The sequence below is a fragment of the Monodelphis domestica genome, chromosome 6 (genome assembly GCF_027887165.1).
Source record: "Monodelphis domestica isolate mMonDom1 chromosome 6, mMonDom1.pri, whole genome shotgun sequence".
Lineage (NCBI taxonomy): Eukaryota > Metazoa > Chordata > Mammalia > Didelphimorphia > Didelphidae > Monodelphis > Monodelphis domestica.
In genome coordinates this window covers 175,543,976-175,571,624 of record NC_077232.1, presented here as the reverse complement: position 1 = coordinate 175,571,624, position 27,649 = coordinate 175,543,976, and the positions used below count along the sequence as shown (strand labels likewise).

General features: G+C 35.7%; 1 protein-coding gene across 13 annotated transcripts in view; it reads left to right on the top strand.

Annotated features, from left to right (window-relative positions):
* INPP4B (inositol polyphosphate-4-phosphatase type II B) overlaps nt 1–27,649 on the top strand; it is a 1,027,382-nt gene that overhangs the window by 744,435 nt on the left and 255,298 nt on the right. For 12 of the 13 annotated variants that reach the window (XM_007496289.3, XM_007496287.3, XM_056802732.1 and 9 more), the window contains 2 exons: nt 7,837–7,909; nt 27,378–27,525. In XM_007496289.3, coding sequence (XP_007496351.2) covers nt 7,837–7,909; nt 27,378–27,525 — 221 coding nt within the window. Of the gene's footprint in view, nt 1–1,301; nt 1,433–7,836; nt 7,910–27,377; nt 27,526–27,649 lie in introns of all 13 variants that reach the window. The other variant, XM_007496293.2, reaches the window with a different exon arrangement.

Genomic DNA, 27,649 nt, shown 5'->3' with positions numbered 1-27,649 from the left:
CATCTCAGCAAGATTGCAAGTCAAGTTGAATAACTGGTCTCATAAGGAATCTGAAGTAGTGGCAACATAAAGAGCTGGTCTTAGAGTAAGAAAATTGTTGTTAGTCATTTTTCAATTGTGTCTGTTTCTTCAGGACCCTGCTTGAGGTTTTCTTGGTAAAGAAAACTAGTAAAGACAGTAGAGGTGATTTGCCTTTTCCTTCTCAAGTTCATTTTAAAGATGAGGAAACTGAGGCAGAGTAAAGTGATTTGCCCAGTGTCATCCAGGAAGGATGTTTCTCAGGCTAAATTTGAACTCAGAAATATGAATCTTCCTGACTTCAGGTCTAGCCCTCTATCCACTGGGTTACCCAACTGCTTGGAATCAGGAAAGCCTAAGTTCAAATGATACCCCAAACCCTAACTTAGAGGTATGACCTCCACCTTGGCAAGTTATTTAATCTCTCTTAGCCTCAGTTTTTTCATCTGCAAAATAGAGATTAGAATAGTGCCTACCTCACAAGTGTAAAGATTAAAATTTAGGGGAGACTGAGGCATCTGAGGCAGGTAGAAATTAGTTTCTGCAAGGAGTATTATATTTTTATGAGGTTTATTAAGTTAAGGATTAAAGAAAATACAGGATAAGAAAAACATGCCTAGGCCAGAGAAGCCTAGACAACACCTCACCTACATTATGGAAACAGCCACATCTGCTCCAAAATGGAAGTCCAAGAGCGAGCGAGCCAAAAGCCTTTGCAATCAGCTTAAATCCCTTCTCGATCTCGGCCCACCTCAGAATTCCGTGAGATTACAAAGCATTTTGGGGAAGTGGAGCAAGGGCTTGTGGGGATTGAAGTCCAGAGTTCGAGTCTATTTTTACATAAGGAATCAAATTAAATCACCGCTTTATAAACCTTAAACTTCTCTATAATTATTAATATTTTATTAGTATTATTATGCTCATAATTATCATCAGTGTGGCTCCTCCTTTATTTGGTCTCTGTCCGCTCATTCTTTATGATAATTGTCTGAGGGCTTCAACTTAGCTCCCATCTGACATCAAAATTACAGTCATCTCATTTGCCACCAGAGGATCCTCTTGATTTACCACCATCACCATCATGCCCAGGAACCTGGTACTAGCTAGCAACTCTCCCATCATTTGCCTTTTCAACTTCCTTTTATGTATTGATCTCCCCATTAGACCACAATCCCCTGGAGGGCAGAGACTATCATTCTTTTTCTTATTTGTATCTTTAGTTCTTAATCCAGTGTCTGACACAGAGTAGGTGCTTAATGCATGTTTATTGATTTATATTCCAGGGTAATGGAAGCACTTGAATTAATTTAGCAGCATGGAAACAACTGAATTCTGCACCTCACTGGCCGGAGTAATTAGTGAGAAAACAAAGCAACCATGTAGACTGCTTCCTCTGCCCTGCACCTCATCCCCAGTGAGCTCTTCCTTTATTACTACCATTAATGACAGTGATATATGAGGGTGCATTTTTTAACCCCTTGCCTTCTGACTTAGAACTAATATGGTGTATTGGTTCCAAAGCAGAAGAGAGCAGTAAGGGCTAGGCAATGGGGGTAAGGGATTTGCTTAGGGTCCCACAGCTAGGAAGTGTCTGAGGACAGATTTGAACCCAGGAACTCCCATCTCTTTAGACTTCTCTCCATCCACTGAACCAATTAGCTGCCTCTGAGGATGCATTTTATATTATTTATCCCTTATGCAAAAAAAAAAAAATGCCCAAATTACAAACCTTGCTGACTCTATCAGTCCTACGGCCATGATTCTAGAACTTGAAGGAGCCTTAGAGAATACCTAGTCCAACCCCAACATTTTATACATAAGGAATCTGAGAGCCAGGTTGTTAAGATGATTTACCCAGAATTACATAGATAGTAAGCATCAGGGATGAGATTTGAACTCAAGTTCTCTGGCTTAAAAGTCAATACTCCTTTCATTGTGTATTATATCAGGTTACTCCTTTTAGAAAGCACACATTAAAATCTGAGAGGAGATTCCAGGAGTTGGGGTATTGTGCTTAAACTCGGTGAGATGTAAACTATAACTCTGGAAGGTTGGCATGGAGTAAATACTCCTTTATTGTTCTTCTGCAGATCCTTTTTGAATTTGATAGCAGGGAGGCTTAGGCAAGTATGCCAGAGAAAATATAAACAGCTGTGTAAATAATAGCCAAATAGTGGTAGTAATAAAAAGTAATGAACATGATTTGTTAAAGACCTACTATTTGCAGAGCTCTGTTCTAGGCTAGGAAGGTGAAAACAAAAGAAATGGGAAATGAGATTTCCACTCTTCAGAACTGTAATTCATATAGGGGAAAAAGAAAGTTTACATCTAAGAAAGTAATTTAAAAGTCAGAATGCCTGAGAAAAAGATTTATTCCTTCAAGAAATGCCTATTAACTACCATCTACAGAAGTGTGACTGATTCTGAGGGATGTCCAGTTGTGGCATGAATAGTTAGGTGTGTCACTCATGAAATGCTTCCTAGAGGAAATGACTTGTGAAAGAAGAGAAAGAAAGCCTAGTTTAGAAGAAAGAATCAGTGTCCCTAATGAAAAAAATAATTAGACATGCTTTCAACAGAAACAGAATCTGCACTTGGCATTTGTATATGAAACATAAGAACATTGGTTCATAATGCTGTATTTCATGTCCAAGAGCCTAATATTGGGTCACAATAAAAGCCTAGATATTTAACTTCCAGTTTGAGGAGAGGTTATAACTTTTTTTCAAATGTGATTAAAAAAAAAAAAACATCCTTCAGGAATGAATAACTAATTGACCAATGTCTAATTTCCCCTTTCTTTGCTGATGGTTGTCACATTCTGGTAGGAAAGAGCACTGTGATCCACAATTAAGATCTACTCCTGGCAGAGAATAGTCATGGTATCATTTTAGGCAGAATGAATAGAAAGTGACACAAAGAGGATACCAAGAAAATGACTTAAGCTATTGTGGAGGGTTGTTGTAAGGATTTACTAATACCCAAAGAGATCTCTTATCTCATTAAGATGACTATTCCCTCCAGGAAAGCAAATGAAACTTGCCAGTAATCAGAAACTCATGTCCAGGTCCTTCAATACATTAACTACAGGGGGTTTGCCCAATTCTCAAAGTACCTTTTTTCTTTTTTCAAATTTATTTTTTTAACTCTTACATTTTGTCATAGAATCAATACTAAGTATTGGTTCCAAGGCAGAAATCAATAAGACCAAGGCAGATGTGGTTAAGTGATTTACCCAGCTTCACACAGCTAGGAAGTATCTAGGATCAAATTTGAACACAGGACCTCCCATCTCCAGGCCTGGCACTCTATCCACTGAGTGACCTCACAGCCTTGTCCACATTCCTTTATATATTTTAAATTAATAAATCAATCAACAAGTATTCATTAAGTGTGTACTATGTGCCAAACACTGAGTGCAACATTCTTTCCATTATTTCTCATTCTTGCTTTTTGATCAGACTTATTTTTTTTCCTGTGCCTAGAGTGGAACAAATGGAAACCCACATTTATAACTTTTCTAGAAGGATAGGAGCTGCTTGCCCCTCAGTCTTTCATAGATCACTTCTTTTCTTTTGTAATGTGTTGCATGCATGTACCCAGAGCCCTTTATACAAACCACACCTGGGGCAAGGAGAATGGAATGAGGACAGGTTTCCTATTCTACTATCCCATCCATTTCCTTTTACAACTGATGCTTTTGGCTTCTTGGGTGGTCACTTCTGTTATTTCTACATTAATGAAAGATTGAAAATGTTGTCAGCCCTTTCTAAATTGGACTTCCATTAAAATCCGCCCCTTGACCAAAATCCCAGTTACCTATTCAATAAACTCTGCTTATTACCTCTAGGATCAAAATAAAATTCTCTTTTTGGCTCTAAAGACCTTCACAACTTGTTTTAACCCCACCTCTTTAGCCTTCTTGCACCTCCAAGGGCCCCTTTGTAATTCTTAACTGTTCCTCACACAGTACACACCATCTCCTGATTCCAGGTTTTTTCACTGAATGCCTTCTATGCCTGGAATTTTCTCCATTCTCATCTCTGGCTCTTGGCTTCCTTATTCTTAAAGTCTCAACTAAAATCTGACAATAAGCCTTTCCTAGCACTTCTTCAAACACTAGAAGGACCAGGCATGTTAAAATGATACCAAAAAATCTATAATTATTTTAACAGTGAAATAAAATTTTTTTTCAAAAACACCCCCTATTTTCTTTGACATATATAATATATATATATATATAGTATAGTATGGTCTACATATATAGTCTATATATATATAAACATATATATATGTTTAATATTTTAAGCGTTTATTTTATTTGGTCATTTTCCAACATTATTCATTAGAAACAAAGTTCACCTTTTTTTTTCTCCCCCCACCCCTCCCATTGGTGATGCCCAATTCCTCTGGGTGTCACATTCTTCCTCAACCAAGCCCATTTCCATGCTATTGGTTTCCTTAGTAGGGTGTTCATTCAGAGTCTCTCCTCATTCATATCATCCATATCATCCATATCATATCATCCACCCCTGTAGTCAAGCTGTAGTCCTTCCTCTGTGTTTTTACTCCCACCCTTTGTCCTCTGCTTGTGGGTAGTGCTTTTTTCTCCTTGGTCCTTACAGGTTGTTCAGGGACATTGTATTGACATTAATTGAGAAGTCTATTATGTTCCATTGTACCACAGTATATCAGTCTCTGTGTACAATGTTCTCCTGGCTCTGCTCCTTTTGCTCTGCATCACTTCCTGGAGGTCGTTCCAGTCTCCATGGAATTCCTCCACTTTATTATTCCTTTTAGCACAATAGTATTCCATCACCAACATATACCATAGTTTGTTCAGCCATTCCCCAATTGAAGGGCATCCCCTCATTTTCCAATTTTTTGCCACCACAGAGCGCAGCTATGAATATTCTTGTACAAGTCTTTTTACTTATTGTTTCTTTGGGGTACAAACCCAGCAGTTCTATGGCTGGATCAAAGGGCAGACAGTCTTTTATCACCCTTTGGGCATAGTTCCAAATTGCCCTCCAGAATGGTTGGATCAGTTCACAACTCCACCAGCAATGAATTAATGTCCCTACTTTGCCACATCCCCTCCAAAATTCATTACTTTCCATAGCTGTCATGTTAGCTAGTCTGCTGGGTGTGAGGTGATACCTCAGAGGTGTTTTGATCTGCATCTCTGATTATAAGAGATTTAGAACACTTCTTGTGCTTATTAATGGTATTGATTTCTTTGGCTGAAAACTGCCTATTCATGTCCCTTGCCCATTTTTCAATTGGAGAATGGCTTGCTTTTTTGCACAATTGCTTTAGCTCTTTATAAATTTGAGTAATTAGACTTTTGTCAAAGGTTTTTGTTATGAAGATTGGTTCCCAGTTTCTTGCTTCCCTTCTAATTTTAGTTACATTGGTTTTGTTTGTACAAAACTTTTTTAATTTGATGTAATCAACATTATTTATTTTACATTTTGTGACTCTTTCTATGTCTTGCTTGGTTTTAAAGTCTTTCCCTTCCCAAAGGTCTGACATGTTTCTGTGTTCACCTAATTTACTTATAGTTTCCTTCTTTATGTTCAAGTCATTCACCTATTCTGAGTTTATCTTGGTGTAGGGTGTGAGGTGTTGATCCAAACCGAATCTCTCCCACACTGTCTTCCAGTTTTCCCAGCAGTTTTTGTCAAATAGTGGATTTTTGTCCTAGAAGCTGGGCTCTTTGGGTTTGTCATATACCGTCTTACTGCAGTCACTTACCAAGTCTATTCCACTGATCTTCCTTTCTGTTTCTTAGCCAGTACCAAATTGTTTCGATGACTGCTGCTTTGTAATATAGTCTGAGATCTGGGACTGCAAGACCCCCTTCCTTTGTATTTTTTTTTCATTATTTCCCTTGATCCTTTGTTCTTCCAAATGAACTTTGTTATGGTTTTTTCTAATTCAGTAAAAAATAATTTTTGGATGTTCAATGGGTATGGCACTAAATATATCTATTCTGTTTGGGTAGGATGTTCATTTTTATTATATTGACTCATCCTACCCATGAGCAATTAATATTTTTCCAATTGCTCAAGTCTAGTTTTAATTGTGTGGAAAGTGTTTTGTAGTTGTGTTCATATAGTTCCTGGGTTTGTCTCGGGAGATAGATTCCTACGTATTTTATTTTGTCTAAGGTGATTTTGAATGGGAATTCTTTTTCTAATTCTTGCTGCTGAGATGTGTTGGAGATATATAGGAATGCTGATGACTTATGTGGGTTTATTTTGTATCCTGCAACTTTGCTCTTTGACTTATATTTTTTAAAATGAATGGCATCAATTCTTGCTAGCTGGTCTTTTGAGACATTCTCAAATTCTTTCCTTGGGACTAGACTACTACCAATTTTTCTTCCTCTATAGCGTCTTTGTATATAATTGTTTGGGCAGCTACGTGGACCAGTCATTGAATTGCTTAGCGAGTCAGACTCGCTCATCTATGTGAGTTCATATCTGGCCTCAAACACAAGCTGTATTACCCTGGGCAAGTCATTTAACCCTCTTTGCTTCAGTTTCCTCATCTATAAAATGAGTTGGAGAAAGAAATGGCAAAACACTCCAGTATATTAACCAAGAAAACTCCAAATAGTCATAAAGAATTACAAACAAAAAAGAAAAACAGAGCAACAATAACATATAATCATTTTCTTGTTTCCTCTGTCACACTGTGAGCTTCTGAAGGACAGAGATTGTCTGTCATTTGCCTTTCTCTGCATAACCCTTTGTTTCGCATAGTGCCTGGCACACCATAGTAGATGCTTAATAAATGGGAAAATGCCCACTTAGCAACTGAGTTTGGGTAGTCATTTCATGTGACATTTTTCCGTGAAGTAATTTCCTGGCTGGGAAGATTTTCTTAAATAAGTTTGAATTGTTCTATTTGTGTTTAGTATATTTGTTTTTTAAGTGTTCTTTCCTATTTTCTGGCTAGAGGCAGAGTGTAGCTCATCTGATCAAACAAATACTGGTGGGTGCATGCTTATGGAAATAATAAAGGTCTCTTTCCATTTTCTTGGGGCCAAGGAGTTTTCCTTCATCTGGATGTAGCCAGCTTCCCACCAATGACTCTATGCCTAGAATAGATTAAAAAAAAATTCTCAAACATACAATGTCTCCTATTCTGCTGTCCAATATCCCACCCTTTGCTATTTCCTGCAAACACCCATGTAAGATAAGGCAAGTGAGCATGGCCCATTCATCAATGATGACAGGAACATATCATTGCAGAGATGATCTCATTTTTTAATAATGTCCTTTCTATATGAACGGGTACTTAGATAGTTTTGTCAGTGTTGTGCTATTGCTTTAGCTTCTTTTGCCCTTGGTAATCATGTATCACCACCTACTTTATTCTCTGTTTAAAGTTGCATTTGCTCTAAATCAAGGAGAACTGTCTGCTGTGGGTCTGAAAGCAGCCCAGCTGAAAGAAATCCCTTTGAAACCATTCAGCTTGTCACAAATGATTTTCTAGCCTGCCTTAACACGGTTAGGAATGTGCATCTCTAGCATGTTTGGGACAATAATTCATGTTTTGCTATCTTTTGTAAACATTCTTTGGCTAGGAAGAGGATGTAGCCTGTGATTAAATAATGCAACTCTGTTGCATGGAAGAAATGTAAATCAATAATTAAAACCAAACGAGCTGAATAAAATGAGTAGGGCTGGAAAGAAACTTTGTCAGGAACATTTGAGCCAAAGCTTCCCCAGATGACTTAAACTGTCTTGTAGTTTCTCAGCATTTGTCTGCTGGTTTCCAAAGGATCAATTCTCTTTTCTTTTCCAGTGTGCATCAGCCTGTGAGTGCATAGCCCCAGAAGGCATTGGTGGCAAGGACAGCTCACTTTTCTTGAATGAAGGTATGTGTCACAGTTGGAGACCTGCCTTGGAATGTCACTACACCCCTTCTCCTAATAATATTACTTTGTAGGGATCTTGAATGTATTTTTATTTAGAGAGCAAACACTTTGAGGGCAGTGTCTATTTTGCTTTCTGGTTTTGTAGCTCTAATATCTGACAGAATCTCTGTTACCTAGTGTGCTTAATAAAGAGTATTAATAATAATAATAAACAGAAAGACATAATTGCTTTTTAGGTACCCAATGAATTTAATTGAATTACACGTAGACTCCTAGAATATATGTAACCACTTAGATTTGTGGTTTCAAAACATTTGAAAACCAAATTTCTTGATACCATTTATTTTTTTCTATAGGTAACATTATATAACATATAATTTTTTCCTTTTTCCTTAATCACCTTAGGAATGAAACTAATAGTAATATTGGTAGATCAAACTGTATACATAGTTTTATAATTCCTTGAGCAAAATTCCACATTGGTCTCCAAAATGGCTAGATTGGTTCATAGCTCTACCAAAAATGTATATGTCTTTTTCCCCCCAACATCCCCTCCAACATTTGTCATTTTGCCCTTTTATCATTTTAGCCAGTCTGATAACTATGAAGTGACATCTCAGATTTGTTTTGATTTGCTTTTTATTTGAAAACCACCTTTAAAAAATTACAGCCTATTTTAAAATTAATTTAAATGTAGTGTTGGTACCCTTGGAAATAGTATATAGTTCCAAAACAGTAAAGAATATTCAAAACTAAATTTGAAAGATACTTCCCTTCCCCTTTACAATTTTTTTTAAACAGGGAGCTATTAAACAGATGAACAGTTCATGTTTTAATGTATTTACACTATATTAATTTTTAAGTGACATTTGGGAAAATAAATGTTAGATAATGAATTGAATAAAATGTGTTTAAATGTATACTATCAAATGTTAGCCATAATTATCCTAGTATGTTCAGTTTATTTTTGTGAAACAAATGAAGACATATTTCCCCAAATAAGTGAAGATCTGGATTTGAACAAATCTATGATCTCATATATGTAGGCACTCCCTCCAATGGCACAGAATGCCACCCACTGATGATTACATGGAGGAGTTTGTTGAGTTGTTTTAGAATTTCCCATTTCTTTGTTTTCATCAACAGATTTCATTCAGTGTTTGCAGCGTTTTCAGCCTCCTTGTTCTAGCCTTCTTTTCTGAATCTCCTATTCCATTACCTATCTGTCCTCAAACCCATTTGGAGCATCTTACTTTTAGAGAGACCCATCCTCTCTTCTCACCTCCTCTCTTCTCACCTCCTCTCTTAGCTTCTGTTGCTTGACATGGCTCAAATGAGATCAGAGCTGGCCTACTATTTTTTGTGCTGACATGGTGGAACACCATGCATTAGCATCTGCCCTGCCATTATTTCCTAAGGTCCTCTAGGCTTCACTGTTTGCTTTGCTTCTCAGACCAGAATCCTCCTAGCACGCTTATCTAAGTGAACACTGAATCACATAGCTGAGGGACCTCTAGGCCTTCTATCCTCTCCACCACTGAAGCTTTAAGCCTTTGTATCTGCCTAGTAACTTGGGCAGGTGTTGCCTACCTGAATTAGACCTCCTTGAGAGCAAGAAAAACCTTTTTTTTTCTATTTGACCATGACCTCTATCACAGTAACTGGGACATAAAAAAAACTTTAATAAATATTTTTCATTCATTCATGGTGGTATTTTTTTGCATATGAGATAACTGGTGAAATATTCCATGAATTGTATCTTCCTACTGTCTTTGGTGATTCATTCATTAAGCATTTCTTAAATACCTACTATAATAATAATACCTATATAAATATACCATATAATATCTATCATAAAAATAATAGCTACCATTTTACATAATGTTTTAAATTTTGCAAAGCCTTTATACATTTCACTTCATTTGGTCCTCAGAACAATCTGGGAAGAAACTGCTATTACTATATTTGTTTTTTAAATTAAAAAATTGAGACTAAGAGATCTGGAGGCTTGACCTGGGTAACCTATTTAGTGTCTATTCCAAGACCAACCTCTTACCATTTACACTCCCTGCTATATATTTGCCTCTCTAAGGAGACAATCCAAGTTAGACTATAGTTGCAACCTTCTTATGCTTTTCACTTTTTTTTATAGGGAGAATGTCAATATTGATGTAGCCCAGTTCTTCCAGTACTATGTCAACTGGTTATTGAATAGCTTTCATTTTGGGGGGATCAATATTTATTGACATTCTAAAAACTTGGTACCCTCATCCCATTTGCCATCCTGCCACAGTCATTGTTGGAGTGGGTGGTGGTCTCATTTTCCTTTGTTTTATAGGAAGCTATAACAAAGTCATCTTTCTGCTTACAAGTTTCTCCTCCATGCACCAGTAGGCTTGTTCTAGGAAAACAGCCACTGCCCATTTCCAGGTCTATAGTCAAAATCTTTTTAGCTAGTTGGACATGCCAAAGCTTGTGCTGTAGGCACTTCTTTGTCGCCATGAGGCATTTCGTGAGACTTTAGTGGAGTTATAAATGGAAGAACTATTTATAAAGGATACTCATTTTGGAGTATATTAAAGTCCAGAAAAAAGATTCTTTCATATAAGAGCTCTTCACCTTTGTTGTGTCATCCTTTCTCTTGATAGTCTGATAAAATCTACAGATCTCTTCTCAGAATATGTTTAGATGCATAAAATAAAATACAGAGGATGACAAAGAAAGAAATAAAGGTATATTTTCCCCTTCTAATTTCATGGAACTCTAGAAATCTACTTATAGATCCCTTTCCATGAATAGGAATTTGTCCTGAGCTAAGAACCCTTGTTTTATATGTGGAAATATAATACATAAATGTAAAGTGGCAGAGGAAAAAAAAAACTCTAAAAAGTGAATTCATCCTGAAGTGTCTATGTTTTGATTTTCTGAAACCTATGCTAATTCTCCTATATTTCTAGGATGTGAAGTAGTCATCTATTCAAAAAGGTACCTAACCTATCCCTAAAAGAGAACAAAGTAGGCCCTGTCATAACTGAGGGAAAACATAGCCCTTCCCTCTTGAATAGCATAGAACATCCTTTTCAGCAGATATGCCTGATAGAAGAAGCCTTTTGAGACCCTGGTTTTGCCTTCAACAGTCTCCAAGTCCCTTTTTTTCCATTTAGAATACATGACTTAAGTGTACATATAGAAGTTAACACTCTTTTCTGAAGTGGTCTAATTAGTAAGGACCTGGTCTAAAAGCCCTCTATTCTCCTCTGGTTTGACCTCTTACTAGCTACACATCGTTGAGGAAGTCATTCTAACACTCATCTATCCAATCAAAGACTATGGGATCTGCTCTGCATCCCTCATAGAATTGTGAGATGAAAATGAGATAATCCTTTGTGAATCCCACATGAAATATCATTGTTACATTATTTATTATAATGCAAAATGTAATTTAAAGTCTATAATAAAGCCCCCCCTCCCCTTCTTTTTATTTTCAACAAGAAACATAGAAGTGATCCTTGATTCTCAAAGGCTCACAATCTATAGCAGATCTCTCACTGTGCTGTAAAAATTTTAGGTGCCATTTTAGGGACCAAACTGTGTGACTGATGTCTGAAAACTAGCCTAGTTAAGTTTGAAGAGATTCATCAATGGTTTGACTCGTTTGGGTTGTGGGGCATGGAGATTTTTTGGTCTACCACAATTCTCAAAGACTTTCTAATGTTAGAGTCAGACTGAGATTTGCTGTAGCAGAGGAATGTCCACACAGATAAAACCAATGATCCTTGAAGTATTGAAGAATAGAGCCAAAAGACTATTGAACTACAGACTATAGAATTTCATAGTATCCTTATGCAGCCTGATTCATCCTGATGACTGATCACCAACCCCATAAAGACAGGGAAAGTCTTGTATGACAAAATGTACCAGTATAGAAACTAGATTCAAAATCTAAGCTATAGTATAGTTTTGTTTTGTTTTTATAGTGTCTCTTTTTGATATAAATATGCATTCTTTGTATACTGACTGCATATGATTTTATCCTGTGTGGGGTTTAGAGAATTTATCATTTTCCCCTCGTGATTTTTTTTTAAGTCAGCAGGCAAAAGGGGTCTATTGACATTCTTCCTTAGTCTGGATATTAATATATTATGTGAAACTCACCAGCCTCAAGAGAGTTATGAAAAACTCCTTGAGTGGGAAAGAATGCCATATCTCTGAGTCTCTCATCATGATTCTATTTATATCTCCAGAGATTTCATTTATACTCCAGCAAACTCGCTTAACTCTTCTAACTGAAGAATCTTAATTTCCTACTGCAGCCTTCACTCTTTCCATTGCCTGTTCCCATTCAAGTAGGGGCATCAGGAAAGGAGAAGTTGATGAGGGGGAGTGGTGCAGGTCAGAAGGAAAAGGGTAAAATTTCCAGGGAGGAAAGACAACAGCATCAACTTAGCTTTTGTGAAAGGTGATTATTCACAGTCGACCTTTATTTGATCAGAAATAGGCATTCTGCCATTTTAGAGAATTTGTTGAGAGAATAGCTATTCACCTTTCTTGTTTGTTTCATAAAGACTTTCAGCAACTCAAAAACAATTTTGAATCCATAGTGGCAGTGAAAAACATTCATTGGGACTAGAGGAAATATATACAGAAAATAATTTTTTAGCTAATATGGTTGAGAAAGGTTGTGCTGTTTACCCAATATTCTGGATGAATAAGACAGTAGAGGGAATCATAGCTGTTCAACATTATAGACCAGAGAGCTATTTTGATCTGAATTTCTCTCTCCGATGATTCAGGGGTCATTTTAAAGTACATTATGGTTTTTATGAAAATCAGTTATCATATAGTCAATAAGAATGTTCTGGTGGTTAAATGAAATGTCAGTTTAAAAAAATGTGTTATTTTGCTTTTGATGCTTATAATGAAGCAGGATATTTTTAATGAATTAAAAACTATGTCCTGAATGTTCAAAAAGAGTTATTATCAATGTAGCACATCAATTATGGAATTAATTTAGAAATGCTTTTAATTACATTTAACCCTTGTGAATCTTTGGTTCTTATTTGTCAAATTAAAATACTATATAAATGTGACACCAGTGAGACATGGACTTTCATCAAACGTTATAATTTAAGGATTAGGCTCCCTTACTAATAAAATAAGAGACAGCTTTTTGTCTTACTTTCTGAAGAGAAAGCAGAACAATTAACCTTAAAATAGAAATACAATTGGCCTAACTCAAGAGAATGTACTATGTGATCTTTCATTGATCAGTCACCATTTTTGGATGTAGATGCCTGCTATTGACAATGACAGATATCCATTAAACTTCTTATCTTACTCTCTCATCTTTAAATAAAATATAAGCAGCAAGAGGACAGTGTAATATGAATTTGAATAGCATTGGATTAAGAGTAAGGGGGCTTGCCTTCTAGCTTCATTTCTTCCAGCATTTAATTATAGAACCTTAAGTCACTTCATCCTGATGAGTTTTAACACCTCTAAAATTATGTTAATTTTGTCACATAGTTAAATTTTTGTTATTTTTCTTCCCTCTTGTCTTCAAATTATTGTTGTCCATTTGTTTTTAGAATTATGCATATGATTTACTCAATATTACATTTAGTCATATTATGCATTTCTTGTGTGTTACCATTTGTGTGTTGTATTTTCTTGCCCCTGGGTTAGAGACAGGGGATGAAGTAATATCTAGTGGGTAAATATTCAGATGAAGGTAGGTGTAATTAATTATAATGTAATACAAATTACAATAATTTTTCATTACTCAAAGCATTCTAGAAATGAAATGAAGAGTCCCGAGATTGACTAGCTTCTCCATTGAGAGAAGTGTTAAATCTATATGATTAGTTGTTGAGGATGTTGCAAAGTGGATTCCTGATTGAATATAGGTTGGACTAAATAATTTCCAATGTCCTTTCTAGCTCTTAGATTATTTGACCTTTGCTCACAAAGAGCCAGCACATCACTGATTATCTTCAGTCACAGAGTGGAAGGATTGCTGTTACCTTCCACAAGGTAATCTGTTATGTTGCAATGCCTAAAAGATGTTTCATTTGCTTTCAGATATATTAAGTACCTCCTCTCAGCTAGTCACTGAAAGTCTGAAGATGAATAAGACACACACTGCCTTCAAGGGGTAGTAATAGGGGAGCTAGGAAATGCCCCCCCCCAAAAAAAACATAAAATAAAAAGAAAAATGGAGGCAAAATATGATTACAGATTTGAGTCAGGAGATGTTTCTTCCAGTAGGGACATCAGACACTGTTTTTGGAAGTATGTTGATGCAATGGAATCACTTCTGTTTTGAAAGATTGGTTATTTCAGTTTATTCTCTGCATCAAAGTTTTGGTAATTTGGAAATCACTACCTTTTTTGAGTTGCCTCAAGACATCTCATAAACCTTATATTTTCAATCTGTACCTCTGATTTTTTTTTCTTCAAATCATACCTTCTTTCTTAGAATCAATATTGTGTGTGTGTGTTTTTTTTTCCCCAAGGCTAAGTGATGGAGAATAAGTGACTTGCCCAGGGTCACACAGCTAGAGAATTTCTGAGGTCAGATGTGAACCCAGATTCAGAAATTGTGAGTTTCACTAAGTCTTAGAGAATAGCCTTGAGCACTAAGAGATGAAGTGATTTGCCTCAGTAGCACCAGTACATATTATAGACAAAAGTGTTCCTGACTCCAAGGGCAGCCAGATATCCACTGATCCATCGTGCCTCATAAGTATTTAAAATTAGGAAGCAGCTGATTAAATAGCACTGACAATTCCTCTTTGATACAGCCAAAGAAAGAACTGACAGAGTCTGAATACAGATAGAAGCATGTCATTCTTTAATTCCTCCATGTATTTTTATCTCATATTTGTGATTTGTGTTTTTTTCACAACATGATGAACATGGAATTATGTATTGTATGATAATACATGAACAACCTAGCTCATATTATCTGCAACATGTAATCTGCGATTCTGCCCACATCCAAACTTGGTTTAAGAGTTTTTCATCTTCTTATCATGCCATCCTGAAGCACTCTAACTATCTAACAGCACATGCCCCATTGTTTTTCCTCTTTGCTCCAAGGAATATTAACAGTGTGTCCTAGTTTCACTTTTCTACTTGAAAGGAATAGTGACCAGGCTGAGGCTATTGTTTCATTGGTATGAGGAAACTTTTTTAAACAAATGCAGGTCAGTTCTTTCTCTACAGCTTTGATTATTAGAGGCTTGCCTGGAGCCTAGTGGGTATAATGACTTTCCTAGGTTTTCTAGATTCCTGTATAATAGGGTTATTTCCTAGAGTGTTTTTTAGTTAACCTCAGAATCAACACTTGAACCCAGGTCTTCCTGACTTTGAGGTTAGCACCATTTCTGATTCTCTTGTATTTATGAGACTATAAATATCTCCTCCAGTTTTGTTCTCATAGGATTCTAGGATTAAGAGCTGAGAAATATCTTAGTCTTTTCCATTTTATCCATCCCCTTTCTCTTGTAGGTGAGGAAGCTTTCACCAAGAGAATAGTTACTATTCAGTCTTCTGTATAGATTAATGTCTTTGCTATAAGTTCCACCTCACTTTCCTAATGGCAAGGGGACATAACCCTTTCCCTTTTATATTCCCTTCCTTCTTCAAATTTTAGCTGGATCTCTTCTAGTTTTTCTTTGTTTACCAATATTGAAATCTTGAAAGATTCCTTAGGATGGACAGCAGATAATGGGGGAGAAATAACCAGAGTTGGCCTCTCATTAGGAAACTTCCTTCTTCAGCCTTAGTGACAATGTCCTAGTTGCTCTCATTGTGTCCTATTTTAGGAACTAATAACGCTGCTTCTTGCAGGATGGAGAGGGAAGGTGGAATTTTTGCTTTCTCTTCCTACAGTAGCTTTCTTAGTTTTCTCATCTGCTGCTCCTCATATTTTTGGAGATCATGCCTGAATCCTAAACAATTTTGTCTATCTTGGCCATGTTAAATTATCTGGGTGAGTCCAGCTTGTTGCTGTTTTGTGATTTATGGTTTAAACTAAGTTGGTCAAAGTTTCTTGGAAGCTACAGTCTTTAGTCAGTCAAGAAACTTTTATTAAGCACTTACTATGAGCTAGGCAAATGTGCCTAGTTCTAGGGATGCAAAGAAAGGCTAAAACATGTTCCCTGCCTCAATGAGTACACATCTTTTTAATATTCTGGAATAGACAAAGAGGGAGGATCATAGTTGTTTATTTCCTAGTATAGCACTTTAAAGCACTTATCCTAATCATTTATATTATGTCAGGTGTCTCAAGTTCATCTAAGAATATTTCATGCTTACATAAAAGTATATCTTTGGTTGATTGAGATTTGTTCTCAGCTTTGTAATGTATTAGTGCATCATATCACTTACTCTAAGTGGAGTGGAGTGACTTTATTGATAGACTTAATCCACATCTTCCTTTCATGGAGAAGATGGCAACACATCCCCACTTCTTTATCAAGAACCCTTTGAACCTGCTTTCCAATTGAGGTACACTTCACATGCTCAAGAGCTGCACCTCTCTCACCTTTTCTTGGGTAGATTTGAGAACATTTCCATGTGAGTTAAGGCCTTTTGAGCTGCATTGTATCAAGACATTTCATGGCACACATCATTTACCTCCTAAAACAAACTTTGTTGAATTTTAAAACATATTACATTGTAATCTCCTTGAGGACAGGGACTATCTTTTGCCTCTTTTTATATCCCCAGCACTTAGCCTAATGTCTAGTATATATTAGAAACATAATAATGTTTATTGATTGATTGAAAACTTAAACATTTGCCTTAAAAATCTGCATTTTTTAAACATAGTTATTAAGTAGGCATTTATTGATATATTTTAGAGGCAAGGTTTTCTTGGAAGAGATAGAAAGGAATAAGAAAGAATGTAGATTACATAAAAACAAAAGGTATTAATAAAAAGTGGATATATTAAACTTTCCCTGGGGAATTCTAGGACTTTCTAGTGTGGGCAGGAGCCTTTATTGGCTGCTGCTGAAATATAGTTGAATATAGTGCTATGGATTCCAAGACCTTGCATGGAAGGCAGGTCTACATAGTATAGATTTAATACATGAAGGGTTGGGAGATGGACTACTTGATCAAATAGATTTCATTTTTTTAAATTATTTTTTATTGTCATGCAAAACACATTTCTATATTGGTCACTGTTGTAAGAACACATAGAGATGCCATTCTTTAAATTTTTAAAAAAATTTTAATAACAGATTTCCACATAAGTTTTCCAGAGTTATATGATTGATATTGTCTTCCTCCTTTCCTCCCCCCTCCCAGAACTAACAAGCAATTCAATCTTCTTTAGACATGTATTATCACACAAAACATATTTCCATATTATTCATTTTTGTAAGTGGATAATCTTATAAAATCAAAACTCCAAAACATATACCTAAATAAACAAGGGACAAATCCTGTTTTCATCTGCATTTTTACTGCAACAGTTCTTTCTCTAGAGGTGGCTAGCATTCCTTTTTCATAAGTCCTCAGAATTGTCCTGGATCATTGTATTGCTGTTAATAGTAAAGTTTACCACATTTGATCATCCCATAATATTTCAGTTACTATGTATAATGTTCTCCTCTTTCTGCTTATTTCACTCTGCATCAGTTCACATAGGTCTTTCCAGCTCTTTCTGAAATCCTCCAGTTCATCATTCCTTAGAGCACAATAGTATTACATCACCATCATCTACCATAATTTGTTCAGCCATTCCCCAATTGAGGGACATTCTGTTAATTTCCAATTCTTTGCCACCACAAAAAAGAGCAGCTACAAATATTTTTGCACAGACAGGTCCTTTCTCATTTTTTAAAAATTTCTTTGGAATACAGACCCAATAGAGTTATTATTGGACTGAAACATATGTATTCTTTTATAGTCCTTTGGGCATAATTCCAAATTGCCTTCCAGGATGGTTGGATCAATTCACAACTCCACTAAGCAAAGCATTAGTGTCCCAATTTTGCTACATTCCTTCCAACATTCGTCATTTTCCTTTACTGTCATTCTTGAAGTCTGTTTTTCAGACCTCATCTTCTGTATCTATAATGTTTGTGCCAAATAGCAAAGTAAACCAGAGCTGAGAGTTCTGACACCTTGATGTTTTCCTTAGCAATTTGGACATATTCTTGTGTTAAAGAATGTTTAGTCATAGCTCTAAAATCAAAATGATCTTATAGTACCTTGATACTCTCAGAAAGTCTGTGTCTTGTGGTAGATCACATAGGTAGTATTTGAATCCAGGTCCTCTGATTCCAGAGCAAGTGTTGTTTCCACTGATGGAATGGGGAATCTCAAAAAACATGGAGGTCATTTAGTTCAACAAATAAGGGAATGGTGGTTCAGAGAAAGAATATAGGTATCAAAAAGCCAAAAGCCACACAGGTAGCCAGGAATCAAACATTTGTACTCTGGCAGTGGAACAAGAAACTTTGCTTTTCTATCCATGCTGTTTTTCCTTGAGGCATATCTTTCAAATATACATTGCTTTAATTTTTGATCCTGCTTCCTTAAAGTTTTTCTATATTCTTCAAACTATGTTTCTAATGAGGCCAGAGGCCATGGAGGAAAGGTAAGAGCTGTATAGAGGGTAGAGCTGTATAGAGGGATAGGTAGTGGCAATTTGGTCCAATTCCTAAGGCTGTGCAGCTGTTGTGGCTTTTGCCCAGGTCTTAGCTTAGCCAGTCCTGTGTAAATAAAACACCTGGTAGTTTATACTATCAAGGGATTAGCCTGGATAATGTTGTCAGAAATTTTACCTTCAAATCACCTCTTTCAGCTTTTGGCCCAGTGACTAAATTTTTAGTATTCCAATATTATGTGTTTTTAAACATCAGTTATTAAAGTAGTTTTAGTCAGATATTATGGTTCATGAGTGCCTGTTGTCTTTTCTTTAAGACAAAAACAAAGAAAAATAGACCTTTGTACCAAGCCAACTAGGCTTAGCCTCTAATACACACTGCTTAGCACATTGCCTAGCACAGAATTGATGCTTCAAAATATTTATCAGATGATTGATCAATTATCCGGATCCTTCAAGTTTTCATGGAGAATGAGTGGGATTGATTCTTCTTTTCCCCTTGGTTTTGTTAAGTTCATTTAAAAGATGACTCCAGTTAAGTCTAAAAGCATTCATGCCAAACAGAATTAGTTTTTCCCATGACTTCTTAATGTTTCTTCTTTTAAAATGAATTGGATTGATATGTTTTGCCTAAATATATAACCCTTGTGCTCTCCCTTTCCCTTTCCAGATAATCATTCCATGTAACATTCTACATAGCGAAGAGTTTTTAAAAATTCATTCTTACTGATCCAATTTTCTAACTAGTGGTTCTTTGATAACCACCTAAACCCACCAAGTTTCCAGCTAGAAGATTTGGATTTGGATCCTGTAGTGCTACTTAACCTGTCTAAATATAGTAAATATAGACTGTGTTCCAGATACTACTATGCTAGGCACTGATCACAAAAAGACAAAAAAAAAATTGTATTCCTTGGCCTCAAGGAACTTAAATCCACCTAGAATTTAAGGACTTTGCTAAGTAACTAGATAGTATAGAACTTGTTCAGTTACTCTTTCTAGATTTCCATTAGAATGTTTTTATCTTTTCTTTCCCACTTTTTTCTTAAATGATTACATTAAATGTGATCTTCATTTGCTTTAGCATTTTAAAAAATTATTTCTGATATTGTCCTAACATGTTATTTTTGCATTTTTCTTACTTAAGCTGAGTAACATAATCATTCCATTCATTTACCACAATATACTTAATTATTCCCATATCATTGAGCATTTAACCTGCTTCCATTTTTGCTGGCTAGTTTTTTTCCCCCAATTGCAGGTAATGGACAGCATTCATTTTCTGCTTTTTTTTGTGGTACCTTCTGAATCATCAATATAAAACACAGTCAAAACCATTGGTAGTCCCCAAAAAGATCTTTTTTGCATAGAAGATGAAGGAGAAAAAAAGGAAGAGTGGAGTGAACAAATTCCCGTATTTCTTCCGCTGAGTTTCTTGCATAGTCCTTTGTTATCTGTCTTTGGGAATGATAGATATTCACTATTGTTTCTTTCATATGGTCATCTCAAAATAGTAGTTATCTATTCAGTGTCAGAGTAACCGCTTTGGAAATTAAATAACTATTTTAAAGGGTCAAATTATAGAACAAGAAAGAACAAATTTTAGTCCTGTTCAGATTCAGACTGTGAGTTCACAGAAAAATCTTCCATTTACCTTTCAGTCTTAAGTTCCTCTTAGATGTCATTTCACTAGAAGAATCTCTCAAAATCTTTGTCTCTCTTTGTCTCTTAAGTGGCCATGGGAGGAGCATTTAGAATCTCATGGGAGGAAGTTAGAATTGATTTTTGAAAGAAATTATTTCAGGAAAGGGAGCTCAAAATACAGAGGGATTTTTTTTTCAAAATTCTTGTCAGTATTTTAAAGTGCAGTTAAAACTGAGACTTCAGTGGTCAACAAAACTTTTTCTACAGAGAAAATCTTGGCACCGTCAGTGACCAACTGCTTGAATTGCTTGAGTCATTTATAGAATCTATCCATTACTTACTTCTTGGACTTTTTACTCAGTCAGTTGGTCAATAAACATTTTTAAGCTTCTACTATATTCCAGACACTGTGCTAAGTGCTATAGATACAAAAAGAGGAAAGAGACAGTCTGCTCAAATCAGAAATGCCCAGCCATAATGCAAGTACATAATTATACAAATGTTGCAGTTGCTAGTAAGAAACATTTAAATATGTCAGCAATAGCTTTCCACCATGTGGCCTGTCATTAGAAGCTTAACATATGCTATCCATTTCTTTAGTGGATATTAAGGTCTCCTTGTACAGATTGAGGCAGTATGAAAGAAAATGGATAAGAGTGCTGGGATTGGAGTCTGGAGATGCTGGGTTACAGCTCCAGAATTCCTGATATTTCTAGGTTTATGTAATCTGAGCAAGTTTTATTATGCCCACGTGCTTCGCACAATTGTTTAGGATTCATTTAGGTGATAGATGGGTTGTAATCCATATTGGGAAAATCTCAGATCTATCACATTCTTGTATTCCTTGGAAAAATGACACAAAAGTGGTGTAGAAATAGCTATTTGAAAACTGAGTCAGATTCAAAAAAAGATTTTGATGAGAAAAGTGGTATCAGACTCACTATATATGTAGTATAAACTACATATTAAAAGATCCACTGTGGGCCACATGTTGACTTAATTTTCAAATGTAAAGTTTCATCTTTATTTTTGATTATTTTGTTAAATATTTCTCAATTTGACTTTGATCTGGTTGCCTGAGAATGCTATGGCGCTGCATAGTTGACACATCTGGGCTAGAATATAGAGTCTACTTGAATAAGACTTAAATATAGTCTTATGCTTGGGTTCACAAGATAAATTTCACAAATGTGAATGGGACAGACTTATTTCTGAAGTGTATCTGAATAACACATTTGGGTTTTAGTAGAAAAATGTGAGTCTACACTATAATATTGCAGTCAGTCTTAAGTCAGTTGTTTTGAGGAATAAGGTAATCATTCTGTAAAGGATAATTTTAATGTTGTGACTTAAAATCTAAATTAATTGGTCACCATGGGATATTCCAAATTAAATACCCAAGTCAGTTGGAAATTATGGTGATTTTAATTAATATAGACAGAAGAAATTAAGGCAAAGAGAGGGAGAGAAAAGAGTTAATTTAATCTGCTCCAGCTCAGGCTGAGCCAGGCAGGAGTTAAAGGCCTTGACCAAAGGGGCGTCCCTGAGCCTAAGGGAAAAGGAAGTCAGTCTTATCACTCACCATGAGACTGTCTCAAGGAAGCTGTCTGAGTGAGCTCCTCCAGGGTGAGTTCCAGGATCCAACTGACGCCCAGGATGCTCACAGGAAGTGATCAGCCAGATCCACCTCTCTGGGGAAAGAGAGAAAGTGACATGCCCTATATATACGGTTTTATGTCACTTTCCTGTGTCTTATCTGTACCAATAGTAGCTTAGCTTGATTTAGGACAGCCTAGGGGTCTGTCAACTGTTTCTGCACATGTCTCTCAAAGGCCATCCTCCTAGATACTTAATCCTTAAGTATGGGTACAGACATTTGTGACCTTGTTAGACTAAGTAGGGTGGAACAATGTAAAGTTCCCAAGACATTCCTGATCAAGTATCTCTATTGTTACAATCAGGAAATAGCTAAATCAAATCTTCTATAGTACGGTTTGAGTAGGGTGGAGTAGTTTTAAAATTCACAATTCTGCTGTACAGTTTTTTAGGCTGGTAACCTCTGGGGATATTATGTTCAATTTGGGGGTATCATTTTATTCAGAGCATTGAAAATTTGGATAGCATCTATAGGAGAATATAGTATCATAGAGATTCTCATGTTCATATCAGAGAAGGATAGGTTATTGGAACAGAAGGGGCTGAAGTGCCACCATATGGAACAGGCTAGATTTGCTCCCTTTTGCCACCCAGGACAGGACTAGGAATGCTATGTGGCAGTTTATTTCAGAAAAGAAGAGTCAGGCCTGATATGAAGAAAAATTTCCTAAAAATGTTACCTATCCCAAAGTGGAATAAGCTGCTCTGGATGCTGATATATTCCACTTCATTGTATACCTTTGAGTAAAATATCAATGACAGAATATAATTCTTTTTTTTTCAGGTATTTATTAGACTAAGATAGTCACTGAAATCACTTACAAATCTGGAATTCTGTGATTCTATTAGCACTAACACAAATGAAAAAAATGGTACTAGATTGATTTCTTCGATTTCTCCTCTTCCTCCTTTCTAAATTCTTCTTTCTCCTCATCCTCCTTTTCATACTTAACTCTGTATTTTGTACCAGTAAATGCTCAGTAAGTGTTGTTGACTGATGATTTGTTCTATAACATGAAGCATATTCTTGAATTTTCTTAACTGACTGAATAGAGAAATTTCAACCCTAATGAATGAAGATGATTCAGGAAATTTCTTAAGCATAAAACATTTCACCATAAGGGCATTTATTTAAATATGTCCTTTTGAATGGGGGCAGGGGATGATTGAATTGTCTAATTATTTGATTTTTTCTGCCAAATGTTTACTTTCTAAACAGTAGAGTTCCCACAGTGTATGTAGATGATGTGCCCTGGGTGGTCAAATGAGACTTTGGGAACTCATTAATCAAACTGCCCATGATTTTCTGCTTAAACTAATTCAACAAAGGACTATATTTAGAACGTACTACATTGCTATGGAATGAAAAAGTCAAAGAAGTCAAGGGTTTTTATTGGAATGATGAGGAAGAAAACCAGACTGTATACTTCATGACAGAATTCAGAAATGAAAAAAAAATAGTGTAAAGTATTTTACAAAAGGATGAGGGAGATCCAGAAATTTTCATTCCATGAAATAAATGAAAAAATGAAATAAATTAATATAGGATGTGGGATATTTGAAACACATAGGCTAGCAGATAGGATGGATATATAGATAACAGAGTTGTTAAATAGTTTGAACTTTCCAATGCTCAGTTGTACTTTTCTAATCTCTTTGAATTCCATTCAGTGCCACCCAGGAAGCATTTCCTATAATACCTACTAAGTGCAGAGTAGACTATTGTATAGATATATAAAGATCATGTGCAAAGCAGTCCCTATTCTTTTTCCTTTCTTTTTTCTTGAAAACTTTACCCTCTTTAGTATCAATTTTAAGGCAAAGAGTGGCAATTGGGATTAAATGGCCTGCCCAGGATCACACATCTAGGAAGTGTCTGAACCTAGGAACTCCTGACTCCAGACCTGGAGCTCTATCCACTGTACTACCCAACGGCCCTAGCAGTCACTCTTCTTAAAAAAAAACCTTGTATTTGACTGGGCTAAAATATTTATAAAAATAAGCATAAAGCATATACAAAGTAATTTCTAAAGGAAGAATGTACATTGGGGCCTAAAACTGAATTAAAACTAATCATTGATACAATATTATCTCTTCTAAATACAAAATTATCTCTTCTAGCAGTATAAAATGAATGGAAACACTGAAATGAATAAAACTGTTAGTGTCTCATTGAACATGAAGAAAAATAAACTTAATAATTCCTATGAAAACAAGAAGGAAAATTGTCATAATTTCCTCAATAAAAAGGTGTTATTTTAAAACAAATAAGCCATGTTATTTCTTGGCTTTTTCCTTCATAAGGTGGCTGAACACTTGATGCCTTGCTAAATCTAGTTCCCAGTTGATAGCCTAAGAAACATCTATAATTCAAAAAATAACTATTTTTTGTCTTTCATCACTGAAGATGACACTATTGTTTTAAAGATATTTCTGATCCACTAGTATTTGAGTCATCTAGGTTATCAAATTTTTCATTCTCATTATATTGGTATTTAGAGCTGCTCTTAGGCATTGGGATAAATTGTACTTCATATATTCTACTGTTGTTCTCAATACCAATATTTCCCTTCTTTCCCCCTTTCTGATATGTGTTCTACCTTGTTACCAAGATAATATTCTGGAGATTTTACCTTACGTTCTTCAGATTTTCAAAGTTGATGAAAGAAAGTGGCAAATATTGAAAGGGCTGTAGGAAACATGTGCATGAATACATTTGGTCAATCAATAAACATTTATCAAGCACCTATTAATGTGCCAGGCACTTGGTTAAGCACAGTGGATACAAAAAGAAGCAACAGATTGCCATTTCACTCAAGGAACTCATAGCATGAAAGAACTATGTACAAATAAATTACATAGAGAAGAAAGAAAAAAAAATAATCGACAGAAGGAAGGTGGTACTACGATGAAGAGGGATTAAAAAAGACTTCCTGTAGATAGTGAGATTTTAAATGGGGCTGGAAGGAAGCCAGGGAAGCAATTGATGGAGATGAGGAAAGAGAACATTCCCTGCAAGAGGGACAGCCCATGAAAATGCATTCTTGGTGGAGCCATGAATTGGTACAGCCCCCCACCCCCGAGAAGCAATTTCTAACTAAAATGGATTAAATTGGGTTAAAGCCTTTAACCCAGTCATTCCTCAATTAGTACTATATTTCAAAGAGAAAACATCCTATATACGCAAAAAAAAAAAATCATAGTAGCTCTTTTTATGGTTCAAAGTACTGGAAACTAAGGTGGGGAGAGGGGGGACCATCAATTGCCAAGAGTAATGGAATACTAATTGGCTTTAAGAAATGACAAAAGGATAGTTTTAGAGAAATCATTAATTCATACAAGTAGCTTCCTATGAATTGCTGCGAGTAAAGTGAACAACCATTTTAGCAATACTGTTAACAATATTATATAAATAAACAACTTTAACCTTAAGGAGTCTGATTAATCAAATGATCAGTATGATCCAAAACACACGTAATGAAGTATGTTGCCCATCACTTGACAGAGAGGTGAAGTACTAAATATGTAAGGGCAGCTAGGTGGTTCAGTGGATAGAGAATCAGGCCTAAGATGGAATGTCCTGGGTTCAAATGTGGCTTCAGACATTTCTTAGCTATGTGATGCTGGGCAAGTCACTTAACCCCTGAATGCCTAGTCTGTACAACTCTTCTACCTTGCAGCTAGTATTGATTCTCAGAAAGAAGGCAAGGGTTAAAAAATATGCAGAATGAAACACATTCTTGCTCACATTCAATGAGGGAATAGGTCTTGCTTGACTATTCGTATTTTCTTTTGAAGTTTTGTTTATCTTTTACTTTTCTATTTCCAGTGGGAGTCTGAAGGGAAAGAAACTAAATTCTTGTTCATTGAAAATAAAAAACCTTAATTTAAAAAAATCTTTTGAAAGTAAACCTGACTCATGCTCAACAATCTTCAGTGGTTCCTTATTCCTTCAAAATAAAATACTAAGTCCACAGCTTGACACTGAGACCTTGAAAATCTGTCTGTAGCCTACCTTTCCATTTTCGCTCATTCAGTCTACATTCTGACCACTCTGACTTATCCTTTTTTAAACTCAGTATTTCCTTTATTGTCATCATATCTTTGCATAAGCTTTCTCATTTGTTTGAAATATTCTCCCTCATTATTTCTTCATTTTAGAATCTATAATTTCATTCAGTTTTCAGTTTATATGCCACCTTTAATGCAAATCCTTGTTTGATTACTTCTAGTTAGTGTTTTATATTCCATCTACCAATAATCATGTATGCCTCTTCATGTTTGCATGAGCCACTCCCTCATTAGAATAATCTCTTAATGTGTAGGAACTTTTCTTTTTTTGTTGTTTTACTATATCCCCAGCTCCTAAGGCATTGATAAATGATTGCTGGATTGTATGGGAATTATATAATGACATTCTCTTTGGATCAATGACAACACAGTTATAGAACCCCAGGAAAACCATGCCTAGAAGTTGATTAGCACGACGGAGGGAATTCTAAGTCATTAGTTTGAAGGCATTTTGCATTCACATGAAAGAAATGATTTTGTCTGATGACACACATCTTTCTCCCAAGAAACTCTTAAGATGATATGATGGGAGTGATTACTGATTAGCATCACATCAATGGAAATTATAAAATGCTTAAGAAGAACATAAGGAAAAATAGCACAAAAATTTGAATATGCTGCCTTAATAAAATAGATTTAGAATCAGAAAATATAGTTTAAGTGGTTTCTTAGAAACTAGTTTTGACAAATATTTTTGTTGTGTGCATTAGGATCAGGAGGTATTGCCATGTTTTCCACATTATTCAAAAGGCCTAACAGGTGCCTCAGCAATTCTGTTTTCAGTTTGCTTATTTGAAGAACTGTAAGTATATAGGTCTAGAAACATAATGATAAGAATGCAGGTATATAAAGTGGTTGACCTGAGTTGGTTGGGTGATGCACAATTGCCAGTGCTAATTTACAGTTAATTTGTCACTCTAAACTGGACTCAGGTAGAATGTGGCAGAAGCAAAACATAAAGCTTGGTCTCTCTCAATTCCAAAGTCAAGTCTCAATGAAAAGGATGACTGAACATCAATCAATATTGAGATCTGAAAGATAATATGTAATGAAAATTTATTCATATTCAGATGTGTGGCACACAATTAAAAAGTAAATGATGATAAAAAAATCAGAGATTTTTATTTCAAAGGAACAGAATGAACAAGTGAATGAATGAAAAATCATTTGTAAAAATTTACAATATACCAAGAATACTGGGAATAACAACAGGAAATCAATCCTAACCCTACACAAGAAACTCATGTTTTAGTGATCTGGGGCAGGAGGAATAGGAGGTTTCAGCTGCCAGTCATGTAGAAAGGTAGGTCCCAGAGTCTTTGGGATGAAGTGATAAAAAAATGGTAATGGCCATGATTATTATCATTTCCACTGACAAAAGCTTATTTGCTTCTGATGTTAAATTATTTGATGGTTCTGAAAAAGTGGTTTGAGTAAGCAACTCTATCCTTTTGTCTTCCTCTTTTACAGTATTAAAAAATCCAGTGTTTAAGTTATATAGATTCCCCACATCTGATAACAAATGGATGAGGATTCGAGAGCAGATGTGTGAGACCACATTGTCTTTTCATATTCCTAAGAATTTGATCTCCCTTCACATAAATGAGGACTTGAGAAGGTAGGAATCATTCATGGTGTTTTTGAAAAGAAAATGAAAACGTTATTATCTTGCCTTCAGAGACTAGGCTTAACATTGCTTTGACTCAAGTCATATATTTTGCTGCCTGTCCTTGGCTTGCACA